The 14,339-nt window shown below is 41.9% G+C and overlaps 1 protein-coding gene across 1 annotated transcript in view; it reads left to right on the forward strand.

Annotated features, from left to right (window-relative positions):
- Window positions 1–14,339, forward strand: part of LOC147688587 (elastase-1-like) — a 181,193-nt gene that overhangs the window by 33,503 nt on the left and 133,351 nt on the right. The window contains exon 2 of the mRNA XM_086941446.1: window positions 14,157–14,260. Coding sequence (XP_086797572.1) covers window positions 14,157–14,260 — 104 coding nt within the window. The remainder of the gene's footprint in view (window positions 1–14,156; window positions 14,261–14,339) is intronic.

The following is a 14,339-nucleotide window of genomic DNA, read 5'->3' on the forward strand; positions in this document are numbered from 1 at the left end:
CCAATCCAGTTCCAAACTTTACAACACAACTGCCACAGCGTTCAATGGAGTGGCCTTGGTGCTGCGGATGCAGGAGATGGAAGATGCTCAAGGATGGTCAGGGTACGGTGCGATCAATGGGGGTGCCTATGTGGTTATTCCTAGGTCCACAGGTCAGGTGGGGTGATGTGGTCAGAGTCCCTTAAAGTCCTCATTGAGACAGTAGAAGGACAGCTGTGGCTGGACTACTGGTCTCCATACAGACCGATTCCAGCAATATCCCTTCGTGGAGTCTGGTGTCCCTCTTGGGCTACCAATCTAGAGGCAGATAATACTCCTGGGTCTGGCTGACTCAGGTGCAACTTTTGGCCATTGAGGATTGATCTCCTGCAGAGTCCAGCAGCATTCCATGACATTTCTTCTGGAGTACCTACTGACTTGCCGAGGTGGGCTAATTTAGCTTTGATGACCCTGGTGCTGGTTCCAAGGGCACCAGCCGACTGAGCCTTTGAGTCACTACTTTAGGCTAGGACACAACCTTGCCTAGACCCACAGGCACAGTCCTCTCTTCTCTAACCCAAGGTGCAACAGTGCAATCGAGCAGCCGGTACAGCTTCTCTTTGCTCAGTCCAGAGGTCAGCAGGGCAGTCCTTCTTTGTTCTTTGTTTCAGTTCTGATGTTATCTGAGGTTCAGGGTGCCAGAGGTGCCATATTTAATTCCAAAAAGTGCCCGGGGGTAGATGATGTGGTCAGAAACCAATGGGCTACCATGTTCCCTCCCTCTTGCTGATGGCTTTCCAGCTATGTGAGACATTTGGCAATCCCAGAGTAAAACTGGTTTGGGCACTGATCTCTCCTCTCTGTCCTTATCCCTAGTCCATACACCTCAACAAAGGACTACCCCTCAGGTGTATGAAGGCCATTTGCCCACTAAAAGGCAGCTTCACCTTTAAAGCTACCATTTTGGGCTAATACCCTGAGTGGCTTCCTGCTATTGCTCCTAATCCTGGTAGTTGTTCATGCTACTCACCAGGAGGGCAGAAAGCTGTCTGGTTGCCACTGACCGTGTAAAGCATCTAGACAAACTGGGTCACAGAGTGGCAACTTTGTAAAAGATGCTTTCTTTAATAGTGACATTAAATTACACTTGGGCATCAAGACGAGTTTAATGCCACAATTAATTTAACACCTTGCAGGAAGTATCTGACTAGTCTCATTCAGGCGTAAGCTGGGCTAAGGGGTCAGCCAGTTACCCTGTGTTAGCCAATGGAGCTACTAACTCTTCCACAGCAAAACACCAATTTAGAAGTGTTGCTGTGAAGATACATGTAAGAATGCATGCCCTCCTTAATAATATACAGCTCCCCTTAGGGCTCGATAGGCCTTCCTTAGGGGAGACTTGCACATATTGTTAAGGGAAGTGGGGGTTTTGCTATTAGTTTGAATGGCAAAGTGAACTAGCAGTGTGACCACTGGCCTTCAAGTCTGCAGTGTCAGGCTGGGATTCATTTTGTACCTTGTCACACACAGGGTGGCACAATTAGAACTCCAAAACTATTTAACAGATCTACAACAAATAACAAAAAGCACTCTTTCTGGACCAAGATCTAGCTTTCTGCAAAATTTGATGTAATTCCGATCAGCGTTTCGGGCTGTAAAATCCATATGGAAAAATGCATGAGTAAAACGTATTTTGGGACCCCCTCCCTTTTTTGGGCCCTGCTTGACTAATCAACCCCAACATTTTTCAGACAGGAGCTGAAATGAGTGGCAAACTAGTTTTGAAAAAGTTGTGACGCTCCGTCAAACAACGCCAAAGTTAATGACAAAACAAAAATCTCATTATCTTTGAAAACTAGGTCCTAACTATAACTACTTACCTACTCTGTATTAGCATGGTATACATATGTAGAAGTAAATTTATAAAATCTATAAATACATTATCTGCCAATATTTTTGTCCTCAATGTTTTGGCTACAATATTATGGTATAACTATATGCCCTACTCCATATTCAGGATTCACACCTTCTGTTAGAATGTGGAACATAAAGTGAAAACATGTATCTTGCAGAAATATAGACTCAGAAATATAGACACTCTCAGTCTTAAATAATAACCCCTACTGGAGGTTTGATAGGTAGATAATGATTGAGAGTGCTTAGCCTCACATATTTTACTACTAAAGAGACAATTGTAAATAAACTCACATTAACATATGTTTGAAGTGAGTTTGGCTGTACTAAAAAATGTAAATATAGTGTAAGATTTTTGCAGGAAGACTTTTATGTGGAGTCAAGATTTTCTTCAATCTATACTGGGTGTCAATGTTTTAGATTTTTTTTTCTTAAAGTCAATGTTTTCACATGTAACCAATATTCAGCAGGCACAGGTTTATTGTTTAGGACTCAGGGTCATCTGCCCACAGAATTGAATCGCAAATTGGACACTGACATTTGGTAAATTGTTTCTGATGTTTTGAACCAACCTATGTACTGTAAGATTGGTTTGCTAAATCACCATTCAGATTGTATCGCAATTCAACCTACCTCATCAATGTTCATGAGGTAGGTTGCAAAATGTGACTCACTCTAATGGATGCCATTAGAGGGATGTAGGCCTGCTGCGGTCAACAGACCATCATATCTGTGATTGTATTTTAATAAAGTCCATTTTTTCAAGAGAAGCCCATTTTCAAGGAAACTGGCCATTTAAGAAAAAAAACATTTGTTTAAGAACTGGCAGAGGTGCCTTTTTAAAACTTGTATTTGTCTGTCACAAAGGGTAAGAGGTATAACTGAAACACTTTCTCATTAGCGAATGGCTAATGCACCTTCTTTGAGGATTCAGTAACCTATTAATTGTTCGTGATCAAATTGGAGTTGCAAAGCCTTGATACATAGCACTGTGAATCGCAGGTTGGAAGGGACGCCCTAAGCAACCCCCTTCCAAATTGCATTTCTTTATGCCATTATCCAATGAATTGGAAAAAAGTGTTGGTATGCCCTTTACTAGAAGAGCTTCCCTGGACCGTGGTGATGCTAAACATTATCGCCCCATATCCAGACTTCCATTCCCCACAAAAATATTGGAAAAGGCAATCAATGAAGACTTTATGTGCTTTCTAGATGTGCACAATGTTTTGGATTCTTTCCAACATGGTTTTAGACCTCAACACTGTACAGAATCCGCTCAACTGGCTGCCACAGAGCAGATCCGGGAACAGATGGCTCTAGGAGGGAGGGTTTCACCGCATGGATACTTCTTAATCTCCCAACTGCATTTAATATGGTGAACCATTCTATGCTTGTCAGACGGCTACAGATTGTCAGAATTAGGGGTGCTACCCATACAATCCTACCATCATTCCTACCAAATAGAGAACACAGTGTGTCCTTTGGAGATTTTACATCAGAGCCTTTCTCTTTACTCTGCAAGGTACCTCAAGGATCGTCTTTGTCACCCACTCTTTTCAACATCTATGTTGCCCCTCTGGAGAAGTCTATTCGCTCATATTGGTTTTTTGGCAGTATGCTATGCAGATGTCTCACAAACAGTGGTATCTATATCATCTGATGTGGACGAGTAATTTAGTCATCTGGATGCAGGAAAACAGCCTAAAGTTGAAGTCAGAAAAGACAGAAGTAGTTATTTTTGTTACAGAGACCTCTTTTTGAAATACGTCATGGTGGCCGGCAAATCTTGGACAGCTTCCTTTTCCTGTTCAGAATACAAAAAACGTAGGCGTGCTATTCAACAACCATTTGAGCTTCTCAGCACAAATCAACCAGGTCACTTCTGCCTGTTTCCATCTCCTTACAGTCCTGAGGAAAATAGTCCCATTCATTCTAGCAGATATGTAGAAGATGGCGGTGTTGATCTTGATATTATCTAAATTAGATTATTGCAATGCATTATACCTGGGTACCCAGAAACTCTTGCTACTGAAGCTCCAAACCCTTTAAAATGCGACTTCTCATTTGTTCTTGGGAATACCAAATTTGCTTCGGCTTCCAAGAGTATTAGACATTTTTACTATCAGCCTGTCAGTGAAAGAGTTACATTCAATGCTCTGTGTATAGCACATAAAGCCGTACATGGCAGTGGTCCTCCATATTTTCCAGAGCGTTTCACCTGGCTCGTACCTACCCGAACTCTTAGATCTGGCTTTGAAAGACTTGTCACAGTCTAAAAAAAAGGCAAGTTGGGGAGGGAGAAGTTTCTCCTTCTTAGCCTGTAAACTTTGGAACTCTATGCCTTTGGCATTGAGATTCCAATCAAATCACTCCCCCTTTATAAAGCTTCTTTTTTTCAGTTTAAGAAATTTTTATTGAGCATAAGGAAAGAAAACAAAATGATACATCATAATATCATAACATAAGGCAATGTAAAGTCAATAGGATATAATCATGAAAGACATTTTTTGCGATATAAAGAAAAGAAACTTGAAAGTATAATCATGTAATGGAATAAAACCATATAGAGAGGAAAGAAGGAAAAAAAGAAAGAAGAAAAGGGAGAAAGAGGAAGAGAGAAAGAGAAAGGAAGGAAGGGGGGATTAAGGGGGGGGAGGAGAGGATAGGAAGTTGGAGAAAGGTAGCCAGATAAGATCAGATTTAATTTTTAAGGTGACAGATGTAGAAGAAGCAATAGCAATTCTGTGCTCATCACACACAAAATTCCACCATGTCTGTACAGACAGTTTAGAGTTATCCTTCCAGCAAGATAGGATTACTTTGTATGCAATAGCAATGAAGAGGTCAAACAATTTTGCATTATGAGAATGTAAGTCCAAAACATCAGATAGAGAACCTAGAAAAATATGCAATGATGAAAACGGTTCAGATAAATGAAAAATACGCATACAGTATTTCCAAACTGATTTCCAAAACGAGATAGCCCTTGGGCAATCAAATAATAGGTGTTTAAGTGTGCCTGGGTGAGATGAACAGGACCAACAAAGGGGAGAGGAGGAAGGGGAGAATTTGGAAATGCTTATAGGGGTGAACAGAGCTCTATGGTAAATGAAAAAAAGAGACTGAGTAATACGAGCCGAGACCGAAGTCTTAAACAGTTTGGACCATAATCGATCCCAAGTATCAATAGAGAACGAAAAAGAGAAATCAGTTTCCCAAGCAACTTCTATAACAGTTTTTGGTCTAGGACCAACATTCTCTAATAATAATTTATAAATTAAAGCAGCTTTGGGGATCTGTTGGATGAACAACGGGTAAAGAGGGGTGGAAGGGGTAAGGGAGGGAAGGTTGTCAAACGTAGGAAGGGTAGATAAGTGAGACGTAATGGCATGAATAATAATATCAAATTCATTACGGTGTTGTACAGATAAGTCAAACTTAATACGCATGTCCTCAAAAGAAATAATAGATGAACCTGAAAAGAATTGATAAACAAACATAATATCCTTTTCCTTCCAATACTTGAAGTAGAAAGATTTACCCTTGTATTTAAGATATTTGTTGTACCAAATACTGGAGGAAAGGAAAATTTGCAAGGGTGATAAATCTTTTGAAAAAACATTGTGTAGCAGGGTATGAGAATATTTTAGCACGGGGTACTGCGACAAAAATGAACAATTGGACATAAAAAGGGATTGTTGAAAAGTGAAATCCTTTAATAGAGATCTTTCAACTGCAATCCATCTGGGCAGCGGGGTATCAGTGAAATCAAACGCCAATGAAAAGGCTTGTTTTAGTAAAAAGGCCGAATGATATGATTGGAAGTCAGGGAATCGAACCCCCCCTTCAGATTTAGGGCGTAGAAGTTTTGGTAAGGAAATTCGGGGACGCTTGTTGTTCCATAAAAATTTAGAGCAGATGGAATTTAGTCTATTAAAGTACAATTTAGGGATTTTTACAGGAAGCATGGAGACAGTATATAATATGTGTGGAGAGACCATCATTTTGATGGTGTCTAGGCGACCCCACCATGAAAGGAAAAGAGGAGACCATGTCTGGAGGAGCGATTGAAGCTTCTGAGTAAGGGAGGTGAAGGTGAGTTTGAGTGTGTCACGTAGGGTGGAGGAAAACCAGATACCCAAATATTTGATCTTGGAGGGACACCATGCAAAATCAGTGGAATCAAACATATACTGATAACAGGATGAGTTAAGGGGCAGAACTTCTGTTTTGGAAAGGTTAAGTTTATACCCAGAAACAGATGAATAGAGGCGAACCTCTTCCAAGAATGGGGGGAGGGATGAAACAGGATTGGCCATATAGACCAGAACATCATCAGCATATGCCGAGATTTTTGTCTCAATCGAGGACTGTTTGAATCCCTGGATGAGGGGGTTGGAGCGGATTTTAATAAGGAAGGGCTCAAGGCAGAGAATAAAGAGTAATGGGGAGAGGGGACAACCTTGTCTGGTTCCTCTAGATAAGGGGAAAAACTTAGAGAATTGATTGTTAACAAAAACACTAGCACGAGGAGCAGAATAAAGGAGTCTAACTAAGGAAATGAATTGGGGGCCAAAACCAAACCATTGTAAAGTCTTAAACATAAATTGCCAGTTAATTCGATCAAATGCTTTCTCTGCATCTAGGGAAAGGGCAGCAAGAGGAGCCTTAAAACGGTTGCTATGGGAAATAATATTGGTAAAAACACGGGCATTGTCTGCAGCAAGTCTTCCTTTTACGAAGCCAACTTGATCAGTCGAGATTAATAGAGGTATAAGGGATTCTAGACGGGCAGCTAAGATTTTGGCAAAAATCTTACAGTCGTAGTTAATGAGGGATATGGGGCGGTAATTTTTGCAAAGGGAATGATCCTTATCCGGTTTGGGAATTATGACTATAAGGGCATCTAAAAATGAACCCGACGCTTTGGCATTTGCAATGAAAGAATTAAACAGCTGTAAAAGTTGGGGAATAAAAATGGAGTGCAAGTTGGCATAAAATTCGATAGGGAGACCATCTGGACCAGGGGCTTTCGCTTTTTTAAGGGAGGTAATAGCCTTGAGTATTTCCTGAGGTGTAATGTCAATTTCTAACTGTTGAAATTCAGTAGGAAGTGACGGAGGGGGGGGGAAGGCCTTCAAAGAAACGAGAAAGGTCCTCATCTCCAGGCCGTGTATCGTCTGTATATAAGAGTTTATAATAATTATGGAAAACCTGTGCAATTTCCTCATCAGAGGAGACCTTGGTGTTAGTGTCTTCATTAAGAATAGAGCCAATTGATTTGCGTTCAGATTTGATTTTAAGGTAATTAGCCAACATTTTCCCAGCCTTATTTTGACCCCCATGAAATTTGGATTTAATCTTTAACAGGGTGTTGCAAGCTTCAACTGTGGCAATTTGATTAAGTTCAGATTTGGCTTTAATAAGGAGATGAAGAGAGTCAGGGTCCTTGGAGGAGAAGTACGCATGTTCCAGGGTCTTAATACTGGCGAGTTGGGCAGTGTATTTGGCTTTGTTAAGTTTCTTCTTCCTAGATACATAAGAAATTGTGAACCCTCTTAGTGCAGCTTTAAAAGCATCCCAATTGTTCGAAACTGATGTGTCTTGGGGTTGATTGAGGGAGAAGTACTCAGAAATAAAATTCTTAACTTTAGTCATGAATTCCGAATCAGAGAGAAGGTAAGTGTTAAATTTCCAGCGACTGAAAGAGGTGGTAGTATGGGACATGTCAAAAGTAGCATACACAGGTGCATGGTCCGAAAGAAAAATAGAACCAATTTCCGATTTTTGGATAGCAGGGAGAAGAGATGTACTAACCAGAATGTAATCAATTCTGGACCTGGTATGGTGTACATTAGAGTAGAAGGTATATTCGAGTGAATCAGGATTACATGTTTTCCAAACGTCAAAAAGGGGACGGGAGGCAATTGCAGATTGGAAAGCTTTGTGAGTCTTATCCGGGTGGAATTTGGAGGAGGATAATCTATCCGAGAATGGGTCTAACCATTGGTTAAGATCACCAGCTATGACAACATTAGGGCAGTCAATAGAGGAAATGAGGATTTTAATATCATTCCAGAATGTAGGGTCAGGACGGACAGGACCATATATATTAAGTAGCACCAAAGTTTTACTTTGTATAGACACTTTTGACATAACCCAACGTCCCTCAGCATCCGACTGGGAGGACAAAATTTGAACATCAAGACCTTTACGGAATAAAATAGCCACACCCCCTTTTTTATCAATCGCAGGAGAAAACACCACTTGACCCACCCAAGCCCTTTTGAGTTTCAGTGATTCAACATCTGAACAATGCGTTTCTTGGAGAAAAGCAACCTGGGCATTCAATTTGGACAAGTGGGACAGTACCTTTTGACGCTTGACTGGGTTACCAAGACCACGAACATTCCACGTTACGAAGTTACACATGATGGGAGGTAAGGGAGGAGGGTAACAGTTGGGTCCGGTACACTGCAGGTAAGGAACTAGAGGGAGAGACAAGGAAGACATACATATTAGCAATAACCAACGGGCAAATGCAGGAGAACAAAATATGAAGGAACATCACAGTCCATATAGCGAAGTAAGGATAACCATGAGGAATACTAGAGAATACAAGATACAAGACAAGGAGGGGAATAAAGAGAATAACTGAACATGAATGAGCAAAAAATATGCAACATTGGCCTGTGAAAAGGGAGAGAAAGAGAAGAGAGGAAAAGAGAAGGAAACATCTAAGAAACAGATCAAGGCAAGGATGCCAGACCTGAGAAATAAGAGAAGAGCTAAGTAAAGGAAGCATGGAGACGCCAACGTGGGCGCCTAGCCAGCAAAGCTAGGAAAACGCGGGAGAGTAGGTAAGACATAATCAATGAAAAGTGAAGGGTTTTAGTAAAATAGGACAGGAAGGAAACCAGGACAAGGCCACAACAGTCGTCAAGACATTTGAAAAGCAATTTCAAAAAATAGATGAAAGTTAGTCTCAGTCATTGGTATCCATCGTCGGTAAAGAGACGGTGAGAAGAAAGTCTCGAAGCTTCTGAGGATCCTCAAAGGTGCGGGTGCGACCATTATGGGTTATTTTGCAGAGGCAAGGGTGAAGAATGCCATATTGGATATTGAGCTCCCTCATGCGAGGACGTAGATTGAGGAATTCCTTACGACGTGCATTAGTAGCATTCGAGAGGTCTTGAGATACATAGATGGTGTGTCCCGACCATATGAGGCGACGTTTTGCCCTTGCAGCCTTAAGGACAGTCATCAATTCGGTGAATTCCAGAAACAACATAATGATACCTCGGGGTTTGGCCGGGTTGGATGTCGGGCGACCCAGACGGTGTGCACGTTGGATGTTCAGTGGGATAGATTCAGGTGTAAGGTCCAAAAGTTCGTAGAGTAGCTTGCGGACGAAGGTCACCATATCACCCTCCCCATAGGATTCCGGAACACCATAAATTCGGAGGTTGTTTCGCCTGTTACGGTTTTCAAGGTCCTCAGTGTGAAGTTTCAGCTGCTGTATCTCTTTTTCAAGAATAGGGATTTTCGTAGATACATCCTGGACATCACTAACACGCTGTTCTAGCTGTAGGACTTTGTTTTCCATGACTACCCATCTTTCTTCAATCTGCTTGAGCTTCTCATTAGTTGCCACCATAAACGGTTGTAAACCACGAACCTCTTCTAAAATGGAGTCAAGCACCGGGTTTTGAGAGGTGCGAATTGGGGACGGAGGGTCATTCTTGGGGCGTTTTGGTTTTGTTCCGGTGACAGACGCTCTCACATGACCTGCGTCCTGAGACATGGTGCCACCAGAGGGGCAAACTAGGAGGACCACAGGAGTAGGAGCCAAACCAAATATTAAAAGTTATGAGACCCTTAAATTAATGTATAGTGAACACTTGGTAGAAGAGGTCCTGAGCGGGGTGACATGAGGCAGTGGAGAAGCACAAATTCCAATCTGTAGGACAGGCGTCTAGATGCAGTAAAAGTCAGAGAGTCACAGCCAGAAAACCAACCAGAGATGTACTGAGGAAGAAAGCAGCAGAGCGTCCATATAGGTTGGAAACCATGTGGTTATTAGTTGAGCAACAAAGGGTTATTGAGGACAAAAATGCAAGGATAGAACAGGTGCGCAGGCATCACCTCAAAATGGCCGCCTATATGCAGTGCTAATAGATAGAGATAAGCTGAGGGGAATTCTGGCGCCAAGATGCATGGAAATGTAGAGGAAGCAGTTTGCGCGGTATTCAAGACATACCTTTCCCAAAGTTGACCTGTGGCAGCATCATAAGCACATGGACGATGATAAAATCGCCAGAAACGCGAGCGCGGCGGCACAAAATGGCGGCCGCTCGCGTCTCCGTACTCAGAAAGATGTTGCAGCGGAAAAAGACGTCAAAGCTGCAAGTTGAAATGCCGCCGCCGCTCGCAAAGTACGGGGACCATGTTCCGCCGTACGAAATTATCTTTTCCTGGTGTCCGTAGACGGAAAATGTGTAGAAAACCAAGTAGAAGTCCCGCGTTGACACGGAGCTCAGCCGGGAAGCGCCATATCACGTCGGCGCGTAAGCCACGCCCCCTTTATAAAGCTTCTAAAGACATGGATTTTACTAACTGCATGGCCTGCCATTCATTTTATAAATGAGTATTATGTCTTGTTGCAGGAATGCCAGCACTAAGACGTCTCGGCAATCACGAGTTCTATAAAATCTGTGTTACTTATATTTCTAAATCAATTTTGCAATTTGGTAAGCAGTTACCACTTCACCAAATGGGTTTAGTACATTTAGAAAAAGCCACAATACAGTAACTAATCGTATGAGTTAGCGAACTACAGGCTTTGCGACTGCTAAATGGCTCTTCACAGTTTGCCCATAATTCTTTTGAATGTTGTACCACCTTCTCATCAGTCAGAAAAGGTCTAGTAATGATTCAGTTCGTGGTGTTACATTATACACATTTTTCTCATGCTTTTTCGCAGCCACTTTTCACCCATTCATTTGTCCACCTCCAGTTGGGTCGATCCCCAATCTTTAATCTCTTTTACCATCTCAGTTCCACCACTTACCCTTTTCTTTTGTTCCATTGAAGTGAAACAGACCACTAACCTTGTCCTGCTGTTCTACACCACTCCTACTTTTGTTAACATCTTGTCATTCACACCCAGCTCAATTTACAAAGGGCAGGAAAAGTCAAACATTTGCTCCTGCAAGATTATTTATAGATCAAAGACAAATGTATGACTTTTCAGGGAGTCACAAAAGAGTCTGGAAATCAATGCAAGCCATACATTTCCGGGAGTATTCACGTACATAACATTTGCAAATGCACATTTCTGCATTGAAAATGTGATGCAAATTTGCAGCATCGTATTTAATTTTTTTGTGTCTCGACAGACAAAAAAATATTTTCTCCTTGGAAAAAATCTTTCTGCTACGCATCTATTAAATATTAGGATTTTTCCTTCGCGTTCCCAACCTGCAAGCATTTTCAGTAAAGTTGCAAATGTTTCAAGATGGGAAACTACTTGTAAGGGCTTCTTGAAAACCCACAACATCCTGAGTTTGTGGATGCTGACCTACTTTTGGAGGTAGTACCTCTCAAGAACCCACTCTATTTCTAAATATATGATTATGGACATTTGAGCATAACTGATGAAATTTGCACCACCAATTTAAATTGAGGTTTGCAATTACTTGTATGCATTGGGCCCATTGTGATCAATAACCGGTAGCCCCTCCCCCGGTTTATGCCCTAAAAGATAAAGGTATATTACTGCCTAATCATCAAAATGGCCTTGTCAATTAAATTCACTTCATTTTATATTGTTTTTAATAGTTATGTATCAACAAAGGCAACATTTGATGTTACAAAACAGTCACGGGAGACTCATTATTTCAACACGCCACATCATAATTAGTTTCTAAAGTGCAATTGGCACTCTGCTAACTGGGCCTTAGGTGTGTAACACATGAATTATCACGCCACTGGTAATGCATGAAGAGTCAACACTCCACTATACTAGTATTGTTTTGCACATGACTGAACATATAGAGAACTGGGCTTGTGAATGCAAATACATTATAACATCTCTGAAAACAGCATTACTATATACTTTCACAGACGATGCTTTGCCAGGATGGACAAGAGCACCCCCAGGCGTTGTCAGATCTCAGTTCTGATGCTTCTATCATGTCTGTCTTGGATACAATAAACGTATTACAAAAGATGCAATATTTGCACCCACCTTCTTGACTCTTGTACACCACAGCTGGCACCCCTGCTGATTTGTGGACATACTGATCCTTCCTGTGAGGCCTCTTCTGGGTCCATAGACTATCTCTGTGACTCAGTCACCAGAATTGTTTGTGGTCACTCCCATTTTGTTCCCTGCACCACAGCCAGTCCCATTCACAGGGATGGCAGTTCTAAACCAAAAGCCCAGGACCCCTGGGATCCTAGGCCAACTCCAGTGCACTTGTGTAGCTGGGTCCATGTCCTATCCAATGACACCAAAGCCAATTCCACCCCGTAAGAGATAAGATTTTTCTCGCTTAACCTGGTCACCGCACCCCATGCCACCACATCGTTTTAGCCATTCCCTCTGCTGCAGAAAGAAACAAAATTTAGGTAATTCATTTACCAGCAGGCAGCCCTCTTCTGAGCAGACTGATACTTTTTTCTTTCTAAAGGATGATGACACATCTCACCATCCCATCCCCCTATACTTCTTGGCCAGGGGTTTCACCCAGACACTCCAGAGGATTAGGGGATTACTGATAAACATTTGGTCCAAGGCTAGCCCGTAGATGGGGGGTCCACATATAACACCTCTTGCTTCATACCAGACTGTTGGGAGCTTCACATGACTCATAGGAGGTGCTCCTCAACAGATCTCTGGAATCTGGATCTCTTTTGAAGACCCCGTCTTTGACCTAGGGTGGAGGTCCAGTGTCGTCACTCTACAGATCACAGTGTGGAGATTTCCCAAGATGAGAACGAGCCATTAAATCTAAAGGGAATGGAGTTTACAGTGAGCCAGTCTTTGATAAATATGGTCTAAAATAATGACGTGACTAAGAGGCCATCAGTAATGGTACATTTTGTCTCATACGCTTTACATATCTTCAGAGGTTTTACTTTGCGGCCATTATCTTACATGAAATCGCCCCTGCTGTCTCAGGAAGCTGCCCAAGATCTGGAACTCATGAAGGACATTTTCAACATGAGATTTTAATGTGCATACTTGTGAATTTTTGGGGAATGTCAGGTGGGACATCTGTAGAAAAGTTTGGGGGCAGTATGCTTGGTTTAGATATTAAGCAGTTCTGGATCTCCTTGCCAAGAGGTGTACTACAATCCACTGGGTGTTCGCTAGAAGCTCTGTGTATGATTTTTGGTGTATGAATTTGAGAGAATGGCCATTGGGGTAAAAATGTGACCAATGGTTATATTAATGGACTCCAAGTTAGAAGACAACCTGGGGAGTGTTGGAGAGATGTGAGCAGATGTTTGGGTACCATTGTGGACCCTGGAGATTCTTATTGAGGGTACATGCATTGACCTTTCCCTTTAACAGATTACTGTGAAGAACACCTGAAAAACTCCCCAAGTCCTCATCATTGGGTTTCTGAGAATGCATAGCTGCTGATTGCTGATTCAGTGATTGAAGTGTAACCTGTATTGTTTTACTGCCTAGTCATTTGAAAATCTGTGCATAAAAACATTATTTAAAAAAATATATATATTGTGGAAAGGCGGTGTTCCACAAGATCCGTGATCTTGTTCGCTTTTAACCACAGATCTTATCTTCCCAAAGTGACTGTCCTGGGAGTCAGACTCAGGAGTTCATGTGAACCTCTTCAAATGAGGGAGAGGGCCAACCTCAAGCAGTCTCAGTAGCTATTGTGGGAGATGCTCCTGGTGGTATCTTAATCGTGAAGAAGGCCCTGTGCTTTCGGCTGGTATATTTTTGTCGAGCCCAGAGGTCACGAGCAGCACAACTCTCAGTTGCTACATATGCTCATTCCAGATATTTAAAGTGTAAACCTATGGCTGAGTGGGTTTACATTATTGGTCTAAATTATAACTAAAACATGGCTATTTATTATAAAGTAAATACATAAAGAATTCTAGGTAAGGCTCATTTATCTGACGATGCCTATTTACCATATCCACCTATAAAGGTAGACAGGTTTACTGACATGGCTTCAAAATAAAACTAGACAGATGTTAATCACCTGTGTTTTCCTTCTCAACAGGTCTTACTTCCTGTCACATTCTCAACCATGACATCCACAAAGACATTCAAGCGGACCGTGTGATTGGCGGAAATGAAGCCGCGAGGAACAGTTATAAATGGCTGGTAAGCAAAATGGCGGTAGGAAGTGTGCTGGTGGCCATTTTTTATTGCCTCTAGGTGCACAATGTTGAGGAGCTCTGTC

This window comes from Lissotriton vulgaris, chromosome 10 (assembly GCF_964263255.1).
Source record: "Lissotriton vulgaris chromosome 10, aLisVul1.2, whole genome shotgun sequence".
NCBI classification, from domain to species: domain Eukaryota; kingdom Metazoa; phylum Chordata; class Amphibia; order Caudata; family Salamandridae; genus Lissotriton; species Lissotriton vulgaris.